General features: G+C 33.0%; 1 protein-coding gene across 1 annotated transcript; it reads right to left on the bottom strand.

The window, feature by feature from the left end:
• Positions 1-732: 732 nt before the first annotated feature.
• On the bottom strand, positions 733-22,116 carry Top3alpha (topoisomerase 3-alpha). Its single transcript, XM_072539889.1, has 15 exons — positions 21,740-22,116; positions 21,167-21,376; positions 19,803-20,055; positions 18,751-18,921; positions 18,447-18,622; positions 17,970-18,215; positions 17,559-17,843; positions 17,123-17,313; positions 13,549-13,851; positions 11,277-11,397; positions 9,412-9,556; positions 8,986-9,351; positions 1,957-2,213; positions 1,671-1,872; positions 733-805 (listed from the first exon to the last, which is right to left on the bottom strand). Exons 1-15 carry the CDS (start codon positions 21,899-21,901, stop codon positions 774-776), a joined length of 3,120 nt encoding a protein of 1,039 aa, XP_072395990.1. The 5' UTR covers positions 21,902-22,116; the 3' UTR covers positions 733-773.
• Between the last annotated feature and the right edge of the window lie 47 nt (positions 22,117-22,163).

A 22,163-nucleotide genomic window follows, 5' to 3' on the forward strand; every position in this document is an offset into this window, starting at 1 on the left:
TAATGTTAAGCCCCCTCTCTATACAGTGTCGTAGACATCTATTAGATCGATAAAAATTGCGCATGTTTTCATACGTTGTTCATAGATCCGCTCAATAAATTCCACAGTACTTGCAGGTGCTTTGAACGCGTTCACTATGTTGTTGGAAATTTGGTCAGAGCTAAAATTTGGCTTAGTTTGTGAAATGTGACAGTTAGTACCTAATTTTTTCACAATGTTCCACCAGCTTTTCTGCTGGTTCGTTTAAAGCTCATTTTTTCAGTGGTACTCTGCCTTTTGGCTTTTCTTGCTTCGTCCAGTTTTGTGCAGTAGGTCGTCTGTGACTTCCAGACTTCCAGCCTGGTATGTACTCAATTCTAGCGTCTCTAGGAATGTGTTTTGTGGCGGTCTTAATGGTTGTGTTAACAAATGATTGAGATGGTATAAATCAGATGTTAGAATCTATGTCCCTGACGAAGCTAGTCTAATCGGCTTTAGAGAAGTTTCAGCGAGACAATTGAAATATCTACATCATAGAAATCTGTATACCCACTTCTAGGAAGACTGGTCTATGTTGCAGGAATGAGTATGGCCTTCTGGTCAGTGGTGACAAAGCATAGGTCAGGGTTTGTTTGTAAAATTGTAAAAAATTGAAGTATTAGTTCAAATTAGACATTAGGAAATATGTGGTAACGACGGTAGTTGTTTCTACTTCATTACATATTATTTACACTACTTTAAAAATTAAAAGACTTCTTATAAAAATAACATATTTATTATAAAAATATACAATTTCACTTGTTTGGGCACTTAGTTTTATTATGACCTGAAAAAAAATTATAATATTAATATGCTGATAAAGTTTGTTTAGCAGTAAATGGTTGACTTCAATTAGTACCGACTATAAACATCGTTGGTTAACCGATAATAGTATAAAAGGCCTGATTTCAGGTAACAATGGTTTACCTGAGGTACAAGGTCTTAACAATGGGCCAAGTCAGATAAATTAAATAATATTTACGACCGCACTAATTAAAGTCAATTTAATAATATAAAATATACAGTTAAATTGTATATTTAGATAGGTAGTTTTACAGTGTAATTTAGGATTGTTAATTCTAATTGTATACAAATAATTGTATTTTTGTCGACGCTTCGTTTACATAGATAAGACAATAGATGTATTCTAACAGATTAGGAATTAAGACTAGCAATGGCTTTTCGATCATTTCTAAGAAGAGTTTAGTTAATTTTAACTGTATCATTTACACGAAAGTTTTTGTGGAGGACAGGATTACGAGATAGAAAAAGTCTGACGGGGAAAAAATTGAAGAAGCGGATTGGCTAGAGATTAGTTTAGGAGGTAAGAAAGTGAAGGAATAAAAATAAATAAGGGAACAGGAGAAAAGTAAGCTTCTTAGAATAAATTTTTGAAGAGCTTGGTTTACCGAATTTGATAAACAGTGAATTTTTATCAAAGTTAATTTAATAGATTTAATAGCAAAGAAAAAAGCTGAGTGCGTTTGTTCTACATGTTATGGAGAAGTTTGAAAATAGCTAAATTAGAGATAAACTGTAAGTTATTTAGTTATTTGAAATTAGATGAAAGATTAAAAAGAAAATAAAAGCCTCAAACGTTTACAAACGAAAATATAACAACAGAATAAAATATATTTCATGAATCAACTTACCTTCTTCTCCACAGTATCCACACTTCCGTTTTGTTTTCGTTTGGTTATTGTGAGAAGTGGTTCGATTTCTAGAATTATCTGTTTTCCGTTTTTTAGCAAAGTTATTACCGTTATTCCAATTACCTCTTCCCCCTCCTCCGCCCCCTCCACCAAAATCATCATCTCCTCCACCACCTCCGAAGTTGTTACCATTTCCTGCGTCCTAAGAAAAAGCATTAATTCCTAATTTTAAATTAAGTCTAAATAGGTATTCGAACATTTCCTCTCAAATAAAAATTAATATTACCTCGTCTGCCCACTGGAAGAAACCACAGCCTTGGCCCATAGGTTTTGGACAGGTATAGAACTGCCTTCCAGTGTTAGGCCCCGGCTTGGATACTGTGCGTAACACAGCAGCTTGCCTACATCTACATTGGAGATTCTGAGATTGGTTACTTTGGTATTGCGCGCTATTGGCTGATCCACTCTGAACATTATTCTCGTCATTGGCAGCCCACAAGAAGAAATCACAACTGTTGTTGGGACATTTGTAAAATTGTCTACCTAGAATTAAAATGATAAATGTGGCTTTTTCAGTTTTCTTTACAGATCATCGAATGAGCTTCACCTAGCCGGGAGATCGTATCTCTTGAAGATGTGGGACTGAATGTACCAAGCACCTACTAGAATTACAACCGACTGATTCTGCCTGTCCGATTAGTACCCAAGATGACATAAATAAAAGATTAGTACACTTATTACGTAGCTATAATATGCAGATGAGTACACATATACGATCATGGCTAATTTGTTCAAAATTTGGATCACACCGATTATGTAGACCATACCATCGATTATGTATATACAAAACAATAAACACTCTTAAAACATAGAGAGACACAAATAAAATCCAATTGCGTGTTTCTAAGAAAAAATGTCAAAACAACTATAAACCAACTACTTCCAATAGGTCCCGCTAAGAATTAGAAGTTTCAAAAATGTTCGCTTCTTGTCTGAGATACTAATCCTTTCAGTGGACAAAGACAACACTACTATCAGTTCTTACCACTTACTCAAAGATATATCCTGTTAGAATACGATTAATGGTGATCCCATACTCAGTCTTTTATTCTTCTTTTATCAACGCGCTACTTGGGATGTTTGCTGAATGAGGGTTGGGACCCCGAGAATGAAATAAAGATCAGAGTTGAACAAGCCAGAAATGCTTTTTTGAGGCTTCGTAAGTTTCTGACTGATCGCAAATTGGACTTCAACCTCCGATACAAGATGCTTAAGTGTTACGTGTGGCCTGTTCTCTTGTACGGAATGGAAGCATGGACGTTAAAGGCCAGTTCCATTAACAAACTTGACGTGTTCGAAATGTGGTGCCTGCGTCGAATGCTCACAATATCATGGACGGACAGGGTCAGAAATGAGGAAGTACTCAGAAGAGCTGGCTTACAGGATAGGGAACTTTTTAATTATGTAAAAAGTAAGAAGACTGCATACTTGGGGCACATTATACGAGGAGAACGATACACTTTTCAGCAAGTGATACTCGAAGGGAAAATAGAGGGTAGGAGAGGTCTCGGACGTAAAAAAATGTCATGGCTGCGCAATATTCGACAGTGGACAGGAATCCACAGCTATGAAATGCTTCGCAATGCTGCTAAAAACAGAATTATTTAATCCAGAATATTTAACATCTCACCTGACAAGACGATGTACGGTAGACGCCTACGCAGAAATGCATGGCACCTTAAGAAGAAGAATCAACGCGCCAAACTCAAAGTCGAACGCGAAATTTCTACCTTCATCAAAAAATTAGATTGCTCGTAGCAGTAGTTCAGTAAACAAAGTGTGTAATAATGGCGAAATCTGGGGACTGCACCCAAAAAGGCACATCTTGCATATCAAGAGTATTACTTTACAATAATATTGTTGATGTAACAATAAAACACTGAAAACTTTGTTTTCAAAACTTCCACAAAATTTATTTTAAACTCTTATTACTACAGCTGTTTCGGCTGATTGCCTTTCTCAAGTGATCTATTGTTGGCATGCGTTTACACTGTATAGTCTCTAATGAAATAGGTTGAGGAGGGGAGAACTGTTTGTCTCAAGTTGGTCATTCAGAATTATATCTGTGTTTTTTAATTTATTGATTTCCATAGATTCTGACAAAAATAGCTTAAGGCCTTTATTTTGAATGTGAAGAATTTTAAATTCGTCATTAAAAGAATGATTATGGTCTAGAAGGTGAAGTGCGTATGTAGAATCTGTTTTTCTATTATTGAAAGCCCTTTTATGTTCTGCTATTCGTTTATTAAAATTTCTACCAGTTTGACCGATGTAAGTTTTTGGGCAGTCGCCACATGTAAGTTTGTATACACCACTGTGTAAGTGTTTTTTATTTTGGCTCTTGTTGTTTTTAATATATTTGCCTAGGTTGTTATTTGTTCTGAAAGCTGGTGTTATTCCTTTCTTTTTTATGTGTTTGGCTATTTTTATTTTATCAACCAATTTAAAAACTGTTTGAATATGGGATGATTTGAAATCTTTGTCTCTAGATGATCCATAAAAATATCTGATAGCAATGTGCAAATAACAGTGCAGGACTTATAATGGGCAATCCTCTAAGCCCATTGCTATCAGGTATTTTTATGGATAATCTAGAGACAAAGATTTCAAAACATCCCATATTCAAACAGTTTTTATATTGCTGGAGATACGTAGACGACGTACTGGTATGTTTCACAGGAACTAACAGGCAACTCGATCAATTTTTATCGTATATTAATTCACTTCATAGTCATATTGAATTTACAATAGAAACAGAACAAAATCAATCCATAAATATTTTAGATTTAAAAATTATCAGACTTAAAAACAAACATGACTTCTCCATATTTCATAAACCTACCCATACTGACACGACTATTCACAATTCATCATCCCATCCCACACAACATAAACTGGCAGCCTATCATAGTATGTTACATAGATTAACAGAAATTCCGATGTCAAAATACAATTTTGAGACAGAATTAAATATCATTAAGCAAATAGCAGTAAACAATGGGTACAACGAACAAACAATTAATAAAATGTTAAATCAAAAACTACACAAGAAAGCCCTGAAATTAGTATTTCCACCACCAGAGAAAAAACCCAGTACCTTCTACTCGATTACATATACAGGCAAAATATCAACAAAAATAGTCAAACACATAAAAAAGAAAGGAATAACACCAGCTTTCAGAACAAATAACAACCTAGGCAAATATATTAAAAACAACAAGAGCCGAAATAAAAAACACTTACACAGTGGTGTGTACAAACTTAAATGTGGCGACTGTCCAAAAACTTACATCGGTCAAACTGGTAGAAACTTTAATAAACGAATGGCAGAACATAAAAGGGCCTTCAATAATAGAAAAACAGATTCTACATACGCACTTCACCTTCTAGACCATAATCATTCTTTTAATGACGAATTTAAAATTCTTCACATTCAAAATAAAGGCCTGAAGCTATTTTTGTCAGAATCTATGGAAATCAACAAATTAAAAAACACAGATATAATTCTGAATGACCAACTTGAGACAAACAGTTCTCCCCTCCTCAACCTATTTCATTAGAGACTATAAAGTGTAAACGCATGCCAAAAATAGATGACTTGCTAAAGGCAATCAGCCGAAACAGCTGTAGTGATAAGAGTCTAAAATAAATTTTGTGGAAGTTTTGAAAACAAAGTTTTCAGTGTTTTATTGTTACATAAAATGAATTTCCATCAAGTAACGGTCGAATCCATCAAATATTGTTGATTCTAACCACTTTTTTACTAGATATAATTGTTAGTTTTTTTTTATAGCAACATTAATTTTATTACAAGTTTTTCGATGAAAATAGCACAAAATCCTATTTAAACATAAGTACTCTAGAATTACTCTAAAATTCTCGGTTGGCATGGAAACTATTTCCTATAAGGAGATCAATAGCGCGACCTGCAGCAGAATACTTTTAGAAGTTTTTATCTAATAAAATGTCCCCGAATAGGAACAATATATAGAAACAGATGAAAATGTTAACAACAGTTTTGTATTGAATATTTTCATGAAAAAGACAGTCAAGATTTGATTTCACGTACAAAGCGTCTATGTATCTGTTTATACGTATTTCGCCTTAATAAGGCTCATCAGAACAGATATTCATAGACGTTCTCAACGTGAAAAATAAATCTTTCCTGACTTTAAGAAGCAACACTAAAATGGCTTCGAAACGGACGCAATAGCGACATCTGATAATAAATCCGTAAAATAGTTTCGAAACACAATTCAGATTTCTGCCTTAATCTGAGCCTTCTAAAAATTGCAAGGCAAAGCAGACGTTGATAAAGATGTTAATAGAGACATGGGGAATCTAAAATTTGCATTCCACGACATGTCTCCTCAACTAAGCAGAAATCATTAGCGAATTGGTTTCTTGTACTCATACAGAGTAGATCCGCATAAAATGAAAAAGACAGTCAAGATTTGAGTTCACGTACAAAGCGTCTATGTATCTGTTTATACGTATTTCGCCTTAATAAGGCTCGTCAGAACAGCTATTCAGAGGCGTTCTCAACGTGAAAAATAAATCTTTCCTGTCGTTAAGAAGCAACACTAAAATGGCTTCGAAACGGACGCAATAGCGACATCTGATAATAAATCCGTAAAATAGTTTCGAAACACAATTCAGATTTCTGCCTTAATACGAGCCTTCTAAAAATTGCAAGGCAAAGCAGACGTTGATAAAGATGTTAATAGAGACATGGGGAATCTAAAATTTGCATCCCACGACATGTCTCCTCAACTAAGCAGAAATGATTAGCGAATTGGTTTCTTGTACTCATACAGAGTAGATCCGCATAAAATGAAAAAGACAGTCAAGATTTGAGTTCACGTACAAAGCGTCTATGTATCTGTTTATACGTATTTCGCCTTAATAAGGCTCGTCAGAACAGCTATTCAGAGGCGTTCTCAACGTGAAAAATAAATCTTTCCTGTCGTTAAGAAGCAACACTAAAATGGCTTCGAAACGGACGCAATAGCGACATCTGATAATAAATCCGTAAAATAGTTTCGAAACACAATTCAGATTTCTGCCTTAATACGAGCCTTCTAAAAATTGCAAGGCAAAGCAGACGTTGATAAAGATGTTAATAGAGACATGGGGAATCTAAAATTTCCATTCCACGACATGGCTCCTCAACTAAGCAGAAATCATTAGCGAATTGGTTTCTTGTACTCATACAGAGTAGATCGGAATAAAATGAAAAAGACAGTCAAGATTTGAGTTCACGTACAAAGCGTCTATGTATCTGTTTATACGTATTTCGCCTTAATAAGGCTCATCAGAACAGCTATTCATAGGCGTTCTCAACGTGAAAAATAAATCTTTCCTGTCTTTAAGAAGCCACACTAATTGTGTTTCGAAACTATTTTACGGATTTATTATCAGATGTCGCTATTGCGTCCGTTTCGAAGCCATTTTAGTGTTGCTTCTTAACGACAGGAAAGATTTATTTTTCACGTTGAGAACGCCTCTGAATAGCTGTTCTGACGAGCCTTATTAAGGCGAAATACGTATAAACAGATACATAGACGCTTTGTACGTGAACTCAAATCTTGACTGTCTTTTTCATTTTATGCGGATCTACTCTGTATGAGTACAAGAAACCAATTCGCTAATCATTTCTGCTTAGTTGAGGAGACATGTCGTGGGATGCAAATTTTAGATTCCCCATGTCTCTATTAACATCTTTATCAACGTCTGCTTTGCCTTGCAATTTTTAGAAGGCTCAGATTAAGGCAGAAATCTGAATTGTGTTTCGAAACTATTTTACGGATGAATATTTTCAATTTGTGTTTAGGATTGGGATAATTATGCAATAGCGAAACAATAATGACAAACGCATGTGACATTCATTCTGAAATTTGAAAACAGTCTACAATTCCCGGTTCTTGAGCATTCTCTATTTCTGAACTAATTTCCATAAATAGATAAATGTTGCAGAATAGTTGAATATTTTATCTACAAAGTAGTCCCGCACAGAAAGTATACGTAGATACAAGTGAAAATGTTCACAAAAGTATTTTATTGAATATTTTAAAAGTGTGTTCCCGATTGGGATCATTATGCAATAGAGGCACAAAACAATGACATATACATGTGATTATTATATACATATTACTCCGTGATGTAAAAACAGTTTACAATCCGCGGTTCACGAGCAAACTCATTTATATAAATAGATAAACAGCTCAACCTGTCGCAGAGTTTTTATCTAAAACTTTTTATCTAAAAAATGTTTCCACAAAGTAATGCTGATACGGGTGAAACTATTAATAGAAGTTTTGTATTGAATATTCGTCGAACAAGTGGACAAATATGCATACCTGGGAACAATGATTAACTCCACAAATGATTACAATCAGGAGATAAAAATAAGAATAGAAAAGGCTAGAGCAAATTTCAACAAAATGAGAAGAGTTCTATGTACCAGGGATTTAAAACTGGAACTAAGAGTTAGGTTGGCGAGGTGCTATGTTTTTTCGACTTTGTTTTATGGAATGGAATCTTGGACCTTGAATGCGACATCAATGAAAAAACTGGAATCATTTGAGCTGTGGGTGTACAGAAGAATTCTGAAAATATCATGGACAGAATACGTCACAAACAAAGAGGTTCTGGGAAGGATGAACAAAGAAATGGAAATTTTAAATTCAATAAAAACAAGAAAGTTAGAATATCTCGGACATATTACACGTGGAGAGAAATACACCTTGCTCCAACTGATTATGCAGGGAAAGATCCAAGGAAAGAGAAGCATAGGGAGGCGTAGAATGTCATGGCTGCGCAACCTGAGAGAGTGGTACGGATGTACATCAAATGAACTTTTCAGAGCAGCCGTCTCAAAAGTCCGAATAGCTGTGATGATTGCCGACCTCCGCCGCGGAGATGGCACTTGAAGAAGAAGATTGAATATTTTAAATTTGTATTTCTAATTGGGATCATTATACAAAGCAGGTTTTGCATAATGATCCCAGTTTGCACGTGGAAACTAATTTCTATAAAAATACAAATAATGCGACCTGTTGCAGATTAGTTGAACTTTTTATCTAACAAGTGTTCCCGCAAAGGGACAATATATGTTAATAGAAACTATGTATTGAATATTTTAAATTTATGCTCACGATTGGGATCATCGTCAACGATTAAAATAGAGACAAATCACAGTATTTTGTGATCATAAAAGAGATATTCAACTTAGTCCTTTGTACATATTACCAACCTGTATTTGGACCTTCTTTCCTCACAGTTAGCATCAAAGCTTCTTGATTGCAATTACACACAACATCTGCTGCTTGACCAGAGTTTGTTACCGGACTATTTCTATTGGGCATATTGGTGTTCCTGGATGGTCCAGGCAACAAATCCAGCGTCCTATTTCCAGCAGAAGTATTTGGAGCTGGAAAATTTTTGGATAACCAGTTAGTGTTATTTCTATTTGAGTTGCTTGTGTTGGCGTTGTTGGAATGTGAATTATTGCTCGTAGTTGACGAATTGGAATGAAATCCACTGTCCGAATTCCTTCGAGTGGTATTTCCAATAGTTTGATTGTTGATTGTGTTGTTCGTTGCGTGGTTAATTGCAGCTCCTAAAATAAAAAAAAAAACATTATTATTTTTTTCATTATAAGTGTATGAATGATACTTACTTTGATTAACTGATGAAGGATTTATATCTAGAGTTTCTAAAACGTTTATATCACAGCCACCGATGCACAAAATATTTGGATTTGGCTCTCCAGGAAATAGGTTTTGTTTAAATTTAAATTTTAGTTTCTTTACATTTGGACCACACTAAAAGTAAGAAAAGAACAATAAAAACAGTTACCATGAGATAATCTAGAGAAAGTTAGTATTGTGCTGGTTTTGGAGCATAACATTAGTTAATATTTGGACCAAAATACAGCAATTACATACACGACACGAAGCTGTCGCGAATTCAATTTGTGTGCAAGTTTATGAATAGTTGAGGAAGAAGAAAATATAAGTCCAGCAGAAGTGACAAATATATTAAGAAAATTTAAAGGAAATCGAGCACCAGGTTTGGATGACATGCACAATACTGCACAAAAGGAGCTTCCGAAGAAAATGATAGTATAACTATTCTACACATACAGATTCTGCCTAGAACACGCATATTTTCCTAATAATTGGAAAAATGCAAAAATTATTTCTCCACAAAAACCAAAGAAGAACGGAAGATCAGAAAGTTACAGGCCAATACCACTACCTGGAAAAATATTGGAAAGGACCATCTATAAAAGACTACAAATACGCAGAAAGAAGAAGAGTCGTTCAGGAAGATCAATTCGGTATCAGAAAAGGAAGAAATTGTGAACTACAACTAGCAATATTGGTCAGTGACGCAAAAATCGACTTCAAAGAAACAAAAGAACAGGAACGGTTATACTGGACATAGCAAAAGCTTACAAGGTTTGGAAAAAGTCCTAATCTACAAGATGGAAAGAGCTGGGCTGCCAATTACTTAGTCAACATATGTGATATATATTTGACTAATAAAACTTTTCAGCCTTCAACTGACAAAAATTTGTCTAAGATGCATCATCATCATCATCATCAGTTGGCGCTACAACCCTTCGTGAGTCCTGGTCTGCCTCGAGTGTCTGTCTTCTTCATCCCCTTACTCCAATCTCCCTTAAATTTTCCTGAACATCATCTTCCAGATATTTGAGTTTGTCTAGGATGCAAGTAGTTCAAAAAGGGATGCTTTAAGGCAGTATTTTATCACCGATACTATAATATATTTGTTTAAAAATTTGCTCACTGATGCCAGAACAAACACAACCTTATATGCAAACGATACAGAAATTTACACCGGAGTCAAAGACAATAGGAAGATCGTCGAGAGACTTGGAAACCACCTAAAGAGAATTACAGACTGCACTGACAAATGGAATATAAAGATCAACATAAAAAAACCCAGTTCATCATCTTTACACAGCAGACCGTACCAAAAAGAGAAGAATTAACAATAAGAGAAAATATAATCCAGTCAAAAGAGGTCGTGAAGTACCTAGGAGTTCATCTCGACATAACATTAAACTTCACATAACACACCCAGGAAGTCAAGAAGGGACTGATTCAACACTAAATATACAGGAACAGTCTTCTATCGTAGGCCAAGAAAATTCAATTATAACAGGCCTACGTTACATCCTACAGTATGGAGTTTAAGAACGGAGACCAACTGAAAGAAGCTTTTAAAAACAAAAATGACATGCTAGAGGTTAATAGATGGATCGCCACGGCAAGACAGAGTTTCAAACGCAACTATTTCCCACACTGGATACAGAATCAACAAAATAATCATTTAATCGTATCAATATCACAGATTAAAATATTTTTAATATTAAAATCGACCGCGCCATTTACTGACTCACGAATCGCTGCCGAATACTATCCTTCAACAATATATATTTAAACGTAAACAAACTTTTTTTATTGTAACCTCTACGACTTTAAGGCTATATTAAATGGTCGAAAAATATCTTACCTGAGGACAGTGGTCGTTTTGAACTTCTACAGTGTCTACCGAAGAAGGGAACCAAACAGAATGTCGACACGCTGGATAGTTGGAACACGTTAAATAGTAACCTGGTCCGTTTGTTTTGGCCCTGAAAAAATATTTGTTTACATCTTATATAATCGTTGGCTCATTATTAAAAGGTTCTATGTTACATTTTGTATTTACGGAGAAAATTAACTATAAAAAATTTGATGGCTTGAAACAAAAAAAAATATAATTCTCTCATTACTAGTATGACTACAAGATATTTTAACATAGTTAAAAAGAGATCCTAGTTTCTACAAAATTGTCATATGTTTTTGTCTACTTCGGGTATTTATCGATACATAGATTAAATCCCATCTATCTTGTTTTTTTGTAACTGTTTTTTTCTTTCTAGAGATGCTGGGATGTGCTAACTTATTTTCAGTCTCCTTAGATCTTGTGGTTTTATTGTTTTTTAAGTTAGCAGTGAAAGTAGTTGCCTGTGGCTGTGCTACATATGAGATTTTATATTTAAGTTATAAGGGCACCTTGAAAACATTAAATATGTTACTTTAGAGAAAGGTACACGAGAATAGACATAAGATGTTGCACTTTCTTGGAAATTTTTAAAATAATTTTCTTGCATTTGTATAATGTGATAAAGTTTTTTTTCTGTTTACCTTAAGAAGAAGTCGCATCAATGAAATTGGAGACTAACATTCGGCTTTCGAAAGTAGGCGGTCAATGCAACTGTGCGTATTATCTATTTCTTGTACACATAAATGACCAGGGATAGCAAATTTCATTGTAATATTTTTTAAATTTGGATGTTCTTGTATAAAATAATCTAGAGCGTAAGAAATCACTGAATTCCTATTCTGCGGAACACAGCTATCTGACTATCAGCTAACCATCTTTCTAATATTTTGTAAAGCGCACTAGCGATGTCATTAGCAGATCTTCTTATCATTTTCTCGGTCCAAAGAGCACAATACACATCCTTGGAAACAGAAAAGTAAGCAGTCAGATTGTAAATATTAAATTTAGATTTGTAAAAGAAATTGCTTACTTCTGCTTTTGGTAAGCTTAGTACATTTTGGAGATCTAAAGACAACACTGGAGTGAGTACTACTCTGTCAAGATTTCTTTTTTCTCGAGCAGCATTCATCATTATGTAGCTGAAATATGGTACGCTTTTCATCAGAACACCTATTCTCCCGTTCCAATAAACGATACACTTCACACAAATCGCACCTATCCCTCTTGGGAATGTGAAAATATAGGTTAAAATATTGCAAGAGATTTATCGATATGCAGATTATAATACTGGTTGTACTTGTTTTTCATCTGAAAAACTTTTATGTAATTCATACATTTTTTTCACATTCAATGATGAATCCAGATACTCCCTAGCTGTCAGCTTTGCAGTAATGTGAAGAAACACGAGGGAAAGAATTAATGTGTTCAATTACCAATGACTTGCTCTTATCTGATATAAATTTTTTTTTATGTTTGCCTTGATTACTCTCGTTTGGGGTGTCAGTTATAGGATTTTTTTTCTACTGTGTCGTATATATAGGTTTCTGGCTTATTCATAATGTACCGCAATAGAACAACTTACAAACCTGGACACTTTTCCCTTTGACATCAAAAAAATACTTAAATGTAAATTTTCTTCGCGATGTGGCTCCTTCTTTTCCTTTCCGGCGTCGTTCTGGTAGAAATCTCGTCGTGGACTTCGTTAAAATGCAGTTTACGTCTGAATCGATGATAATAATGATAATGTCTAATTAACATAACCTCAATTGATAATTATTATCGTAATATTTAGGTACTTGACAATCTTAATTATTTTACCTTTCAGTTTCACTACTTGAATCGGATGGTTCCTAATCTTGTCCTTCACACTGTCGTCACTAGAATCTTCATAAAACATTTTTTCTATGTTTTAACTTATTTGAAAATCATGACACTAAATAACATAAACTTATTTACTAATCGCTAGGTTATGATTCTGTTTACTACCTTTCTGACCACAAGGAAAGAGCAACAAAGTTCTATGTTTCAAACATACAACTTTGTTACAGTGTACATTTTATATTATTTTCAAAGAAGGTTCACATGGATATCAAATGAGAAAGAAGATGTGCCAGATGTGCAGATGTGACCAAAAACAGGAAAATATAATGGAATCAACATAAAGATTAAAAAATTGTTGGCTTAATAACATCTATAGATTAAAAACACATAATAAATTTTTAAAATTTACCATTACCTTACAATCATGTCATGTCCACATTTCGGGCATTTCATAGCTGGTCGAAATTCATCATTATTGTTAACGATCTGGTCGTCGACGACATCTGCCGGACGATCATCCAATCTATTTCCCAAACTTTGATCGATCAGTCGCATTTTCTGCGCGACAGTTTGAAATACCGCCTTATATTTGGCCACCTGCTCTCTTCGCACCTCTTCTGAATCTTTGAGACCATCGCAAATTAATTTGAGATCTTTTTCGAAGTCTGCTCGAAGCGTTGGCTTGGCTAAAGATATTTCTAAACCCACGTTGTTATAACTAAAAATGATACAGTAAAAAACCCACTCTTATTAGTAAACAGTAAAGTCTGTTTCACCATATACTTAGTGTTAATTTAATATCTAAAGGAAAAACATTTAAAAAACGGGTAACTGATCTAAGAAAACCATTGATTGTTTTCGTAATCATTAAAAATATGGGACATTTGCCATTTTGTAATATAATTCTAAACGTGATTATATGGCAAGTAATACATTACTTAAAAAAGTTTGTATTGCTCAATATGTTCCTAGATTTTCGTGTGATTCAGACAAAATAGAAATCGTTCAATGTCTAATGACGAAAGTGTGGCGAAAACATGGGCTGCCCTTAATAATTTGGTAGTCTTCAGTTTTTACAGAAAACACTTGAACAGGTCAATTTATTTTTTCAATTTTCCTCATTCTGCTACATTCATTTATTTATTTTTAAAACAATATTTCAAAAAGATAATGTCATTGACATTTTCCATAAATAAATATATACTACTTACACTTATATATTATATAAAAAATTATATTAAATATATATATATATATATATATATATATATATATATATATATACAGTGTAGGTAAAAGTTTATGGTCGGTATGGACTTAACGTGAGATGGAGTGAGAAACACCTGTTTAAAAAGAGTGAGGTATATTAGGTCCGCCCTCTATATCGTCGAAAATGCATTAGTGGAAATAATAAAAGAGGGAAAGTTCAACGTTGCCAAACTTTGGTTTTTTTTTGACTGTTGTCTTTTTAGCATTTGAACAATGTTCTAAGACAATCAAATTTGGGCAAATTGATTTAAATGGCAGCTTAATGTTTTTTATTGGGAATATGCCACAATTTTACTTTACAATAAGTTTAATTTAACATTTTGATTTCCACTTTGGAAATCGTTTTATATAAATAAAATTGATTAATGTTTCGTATTTTAAGTAAATTTTCTGTAAATTTCTCATGGATTTAAGAAATTTTGTACCAGTATTTGTGTCAATTAGTGTTTTATAAGTAGTAAGATAGTAGTAACAGAGGTGGAATGCCTGCGAAGATGCTGCAGAGTAACCAGAATGGATAGGAGAAATAATGACGAAATAAAGCAAAGAACATCAATACAAACAGACATACTAACATATATAGAGCAAAAAAAATAAAGTGGTATGGACATGTAAGAAGAACTAGCGACAGCAGATGGATAAAGAGAATAACCGAATGGAGCCCCATAGGAAGGAGGAAAAGAGGACGACCCCGAAAATCCTGGAGGAACGAAGTAGACGACGCCATGAGTAAGAGAGGCCTAAACGATGGAGAATGGGACAACAGAGAGAGATGGAAACGGTTGAGCGAGGGAAGGCAGTGAATACTGTAGAATCCCTGAATATATATAGTGTTTTATTTTTAATATCATCATCCAGTTTTGAATGGCAATATAACCGCGTCACTGATCGCCAATTTTTTGAATCAATTCAATGTTTTAATTCAAATATATAATAAGGCAACCCTGCCGCCGTTTCTTACGTATAAGCTGGATCGGAAATAATCGTCTGGCGTTCTATATAATTATAATAATCTGCACAAAATGAAACATAATAGTAATTTCAAAACCATTTTTGATTCTCTTTGGAATTCCTATGCAGTTTCTAATACATTTTTGTTTTTTATTGTCACATTACTATGACTTTAAAAGGTTCAATAAGAGAGAAGTATTGTCTCTTTAATTGCAAATATTATACCAGGCGTAAGATTTATGTCACGTCTTAATTACATTTGAGGTTAGATTCAGATCTTCCACAAACAAATCAAATTTTGTTGAGAAAGTATTTTGAACGAGAGGTAGAAGAAAACCAAGGAGAAGATGGAAGGACTGTGTGTCAGAGGACTTGAGAGAGAAAGGTTTAAATGAAGAAGACACGATAGACTAAAGTGAGTGGCGAAGAAGAGTAAGAGAAAGGTTAAAAAATGTTTCTATAAACTTGATTTTATCGAGAATATGAAGTATATAATAGATAGCTAATAGAATGCTTGCAAATAAAGAACCTGGATCCAAACGATATTAATACAATACGTGAACTCTACTGGAACCAAAACGCCTCTGTCAGAACGGAAATGGGTGATACTGAAACCATAAACATCCAAAGAGGAGTTAGACAAGGTTGTATACTATCACCATTATTATTCAACTTGTACTCAGAGGACATCCTTGCACATGCTCTAGATGAAGCACAAGAAGGAATAAAAGTCAATGGAAAAATCGTGAACAATATCAGGTATGCCGATGATACAGTACTGATTGCTAGCAGTGAAGAAGAACTACAAATTCTGTTAACCAAAGTAGTGCGAGAAGGAGAATTATACGGCCTTAAGGTGAATGTAAAAAAAACCAAAACAATGGTAATTTCAAAAAAACACAATAGTTATAAACATACTAGTCAACAACAATCTAGTTGAACAGGTGAAAAAGTTTAAGTATCTAGGCTGTTGGATACATGAACAAGAGGTTAAATGTAGAATAGAACAGGCAAGAAACACCTTCTTAAAGATGCGACAGTTACTCACTACCCGTAATCTTGATTTGTCCCTACGATACCGCATGATAAAGTGTTATAATATATATATATATATATATATATATATATATATATATATATATATATATATATATATATATATATATATATAGTGTACTATTACATGGCGTGGAAGCTTGGACGTTAACAGTGAGCTTTGAGATGTGGGTATTTCGTCGTATGCTGAAAATTCCATGGACCGACCGCGTTAGAAATGAAGAAGTTTTAAGGCGTATGAATCGAGAACGTGAACTCACAGAAATTATCGAGAAGCGTAAAACGTCTTATTTTGGACATATAATTAGACACGACAGGTATAACTTCCTTCAGCTTATTATAGAAGAGAAAATAGAAGGCAGACGCGGCCCGGGTAGACGACAAATGACCTGGCTGCGCAACATCAAAGATTGGACAGGATTAGACTTTCAAAGTTTAATAAGGAAAGCCCAAAATAAGGAAGACTTGGCAGAGGTCATCGCCAACCTTCGCTAAGAGGACGGTACCTAAAGAAGAAAAATGAAGTAAATAACTAAAAATGGTCACGATTACATTATTAATAATGCTCGTGAATGTTCGTTAAGTTTCGGAGTATTAAACCTAGTTAGGGAAATTGTAAGCAGGTCGTAGTACTGTAACGACGTAGAAAGCTCTTTGATAAAGTGCACCGGATTGGAGGGGAAAAATGTCTAAATATAAATGCAAAACCTTACCCTTCTACAAGTCCCATACCAAGAGTTCCAGGCACAAAGTACATATTGTCATGTAAACCTACGTATTCCCGAGACTTGATCTTGTCTATATGTTCCGCATGAGTAGCGTCCGTGCCAATTCCGTGTTTTTCCATAAGAGATATCAAGTCCGCTTCGGTGAGTAACTTTGGAGGAGAAGTAGAACTCTCGACCTAGATTAATAACAAATATACAATATCGGCAACATCGACTTGAGTAACAGAATTAATTAGTTTATTTTAATTTAATTGAGAAATAAAATTAAGTAGGCAAGAGAATAGCATAAGCTAGTGAAATATGCTATGACTTTAAACCAGAAATTTCAAATCTGGATATTACTGAACAAAACTAAGTAGGGCATAAAATCCAATACAATCTCATTCAACAAATCTTTTAATTCAAGTATTTCACTACTTACGATGTCTAAAACAGTCGGAGTGAAAGTATCTCCCACTCTATAGTTGTTGATCTCCTTGGCATTCCATCGTTCATAAACGTACACTTCCAAATAATTCTTTTCCAATATTATAAGTCCTTTTGCTGTGAATTTTTCCTGGGCTATATCAACACCGACCGTTGTTTCGAATCCTTTAGCGTCTTTATGAACACACGCTAAAAAATGTCGTACTATGTACTCATATAGCCGTAGATCATTTCCTTGTAAGGTGTTCGTATATTTCGTGGGGTGTATAGGAGGGTGAGCCTAAAATAAAACAAAATTATTTAAATTACTTACCAAATCCATAAACTCTGTAGGCATTCATAAAGTCATAGAGATACTCTATGCATTTTTTAAGATTCTTATTTGTTGTCAAAGCCTTTTACCTACCTGATCCGATTTTCTCCCCTGTCTTGGATGCGGCCCACCCTCATCAATGATCCTCTGAGCAAAAGTACCCCATCTATTATCATTTACTTGCTGCTGCACCAAATTGCCGAGATTCAATTCTTTCGGAAAAATGTTAGTTTCGGTACGTGGATAGCTTATGAAACCTTGAGTGTACAACCGTTCTGCTATTTGCATGGTATCTTTGGCATTGATTTTTAGCTTTCTTGAAACGTTTTTCTCCATTTCCTAAAGAAGGTAATACAAGTTATAGATTAGATTACAGGTTTTCTTCATATTATTTTTTACATCATATTCAGTTTAAGATATAAATTATTGTGTAGATAGTATGTGAGCTACCACAAAAAAAGTGTTTACCAAATTATCGTAGGTGTGATTAATGCAACAAAACTCTGAGACCTAGTGATAATGAAATTTTAAATGATTCTAAAAATTCAAAAAAATAACATTCAAACTTACAACAGTGTCCAAAGGTAGTGGTCTCCATTTGCTCTTCTCTTTACCATCTACATTTTCTACAGTTGCCACAGGATTTTCTTTGCAAATGTCTAATATAGCTTCGCAAGCATTTTTATCAAATAAACGATCTCTTTTCCAGTTGAAATCACTGGTAATATCACCAATAGTATGAGACACTAAAAATCAAAAAAATAATACTGATAAATAACAATAAAAACAAGCTTTGCACATATAGAAAAAATACTGAATTGCAATTAATAAAATTAAATTGACAGTAACTATTAAAGGTGTACATATAACTCACTTTTGATCCTCCAAAATGGTTCAGCAATAAAATCTTCAATCGCTTGATACCTTTCAACAACAAATCCTAGTGTTGGAAACTGACATGATCCATAACTGATCAGTTTATCAGCCAGTTTCTGTGGAAATACCTTTTGAAGTCTTAGAGTCTGTAATCTAGTAAAAGCAGCACCTAGAAAATAAAAGCCTAAATCCTCTAACCACATAATATTGCACAGATCTATCTTAAATTAGACTACAGTAGTCGCCAAATATGAAGAACCAAGGGTGCGCATTTATGATACGTTGAGCACGCCCACCGGTAGATACAATTGATACATAGGTTACTTAGAACATTGTGAAACAGTGGCGTGCATATTTTGAGGCGTGAAATAAATGCTCATTCGTTTTTAACAAATAATTTTTACTACAAATGTATTTAATTTCATTAATTTCTCTGGGTTTTACAGCACTCTGAAGTTGAGTGGGTTCTTTAATAAAATTAACGTGGGTTTTTAAATATTTCAAAAATAAAAAAGAAAATTCATATTGGGATTCGAACTCACATACACCAGCGTATGAACCAAACACATAAAATATTTTGCCAATTAGACATGACACAAAAGTATTTCAAAATTGACAGTTCTCGGTCATACAGTGATTTCTTAAGATTATTATTTTGAAATACAAAAGTCTAAAATAATTATGAACATTTAATAAATAATACAAAACATATCACATAAATAATAATAATAATAAATATTATATATATATATATATATATATATATATATATATATATATATATATATATATATATAATATTAAATATATATACAAAAGGAACATTTTTATTCTCGAGAGAGGAAGAGAGAGAAAATATATCTTCTGTCTCTCTCTTACTCATTATCTTACATATGTAATGATTTATAGATAGATATACGTATAGATGTATAACTTCAAAAATAAAGGCATAAAAAATGTAACATTTCAATGGATGAACATGGCAGCAGTAAAAGAAAAATCTTAATAGGTATGTTCGATTTATTAATTAAAATATATAAACATACATACCTGTCCTTAAATCCAACTCTTGCCTTACATCAACTGCATCACTGACATTCTTATTTGGTTGACCTAGAGTTTGTAAAGCTCTGTGAACTGAGGCTCCAGTTATTTCAGAAAATTTAGCTCTGTATATTCTGAGATTTGGTTTTATATCTGTACAGACATTTATAATTTCAAAACCTATATTTTCCCCTTCTCTATCACAATCTGTCCATATTATTAGACCATCACAACTTCTTATTTCCCTTTCTAAAGTTTTCTTAAAAATAGAGATGGATATTAATAGCAAAACAAGATTAGGTAATATGCTTTACATATTATTTAAATGCACCCTAGATATTTACAATAATACATACATACATACATATAAACCTTAGTATTCAATAGCTTTTCTAGAAAATCTTTTTTTATTTCTAGCTTCATTCCATTTCCACTATAATACATATGCTTATATGCACAATCCAATATTTTTATCCATTCTTTTTTATCATTCATTTCTCTCATATTAGCTCTATCTTTGTTATGTCTTCTTAAACCTGTTCTCCCTATTACATCTTTATATTCTTCTAAAGAAGTACTTATGTTTTCTTGTTCTCTTCTCAATATAGGCCTATGCTTTTATTACTCCATAATATAAGGATATTATGGAGTACTCCAAATGTTTTTATTTGTTCTTCCTTTATTGGGATGAGAATAATTATTTTCAAAAAAAACAACCATTTTACTGATTTTTATAGTGTAAATTTTTATTTTATCTTTTGATCTCTAAATATTATTTTTCAAGCCCACTTGATTTTCCTTTTGAGAACTAGTTTTTCACTTACTCTAAAATAGTGTCCCAATTATTTATAACTTTCTGTTTCTTTAAGATTATAATGTGGCTATTTTTTTTATCAATGGTATTTTCTTTTTCTAATGATAGGCACATATTAGGTTTGTTATTAATTCATTGTTAATCCTCAATGTAGCTTTGATTGAATTTCTATTACAGTTATTTACATTATTAAGTGACATACACATTGGAACACTTATTATAAATTATTATACATTGAAAAAACTTTTTTTCCTAAGTTAATGGTGCTGTTAAAGCCAAAAGGCCAGTGAAAATACTTTGTACAATAATTATACAGGGTAGCAAAATAAACAGTAAATAAATGATCAAAATTTCAATATGATTGAAACAACTTACATCATCATCATTTTGGCTTTACAACCCAACAATACTTATACAACAAAACAACTTACAGGGGTAAATTAATTAATAATTTGTTTATTCACCTCAGTGAGTGATGCACATTGCACTTTATTTTACATACTTAATATAACTGAATAAACTATTATATATGTAAAATATAGATATTTATATTCACCTTGACTTTTATATAATTCTCTGGACAAGTTTTAACAATGGGGGCATCAAATAAGGCAATAGGATTACAGCCTCTCCAGTTTCTGTATGCTCCAGTAAATTCATATTGTAGCAGATGGCCAGAAACAGACGTCATGACCATGAAAGCAGGCTCGTTAAGAACTGTTGTATTAAATTCATATATCTTGTTATAAGGGGATATACCTTCTCTCTAATAACAAAAATTATGTATTAGCATATACAATGTTTTATGAAGTTATTCAATAAGTATGGCATTACTGAACTCTGTTTATAAATTATATATTGTACTATATTACAAATTAACACTACAAAAACTTAATAAGAATTGTAATTTGCAAGCATAATAAAATGTAATAATAACATAGAGTAAGCAAATCATGCAATAAACTCCTTTAATGACAAAGTGAAGTTCAGGGCAATTCCAAATAATTTAATAAAAGTAAATAAAGACATGAAAACTAGAAGGACATACATGTCCAGAACGTTCAGAATAGAAACGAATTAAAATTTAAAAAGTTACTGGGATACAATATTATTTAATTTCAAGAATTACCCTTGTAGATCCCCCTCTGGATAATAAACTAGCAATATTTTTTGCGGCATCATTCTTTTCAGCTACATTTAAATATTTCGTGGGCATTTTCTTTGTATTTTGGCTATATTTTCTGACATTTACACACAAGTTCACATTTTTTAGAATCCTAAATAAAATCATTTGGGCTTACATTTTTAATTAAAATAACTATAAATAAACAAGTTTGAACTAGACTGAAATGTTTGTTAAGGTTATATTTTGGAGGTAACTATTATTCTTCTTTTGTAATTATTAACATAAAGAACGTGAACTAATAATAAGAATTTGAGTTTGAATAGAATTCTGGTGAATAGATACATCTAGAAGAATATAATAGTAATTAAGTTTGATTTCAAAATTGTATTCTTAAACAAGTAACGTTATTTCAGTTATTTTAATAAAA

Source organism: Diabrotica undecimpunctata, chromosome 8 (assembly GCF_040954645.1).
Source record: "Diabrotica undecimpunctata isolate CICGRU chromosome 8, icDiaUnde3, whole genome shotgun sequence".
NCBI classification, from domain to species: Eukaryota; Metazoa; Arthropoda; class Insecta; order Coleoptera; family Chrysomelidae; genus Diabrotica; species Diabrotica undecimpunctata.

What these genes read in the sequence shown, in the direction of transcription:
- Top3alpha (XM_072539889.1), bottom strand. Translation starts at nt 21,901, where the DNA reads ATGATTTTATTTAGGATTCTAAAAAATGTGAACTTGTGTGTAAATGTC. An exon ending in CACTACCTTTGGACACTGTT is followed by an intron (nt 18,216 to 18,446) that starts GTAAGTTTGAAT and finishes TACCTTCTTTAG; the next exon opens with GAAATGGAGAAAAACGTTTC. An exon ending in GGACATGACATGATTGTAAG is followed by an intron (nt 11,398 to 13,548) that starts GTAATGGTAAAT and finishes ATATTTTTTCAG; the next exon opens with GGCCAAAACAAACGGACCAG.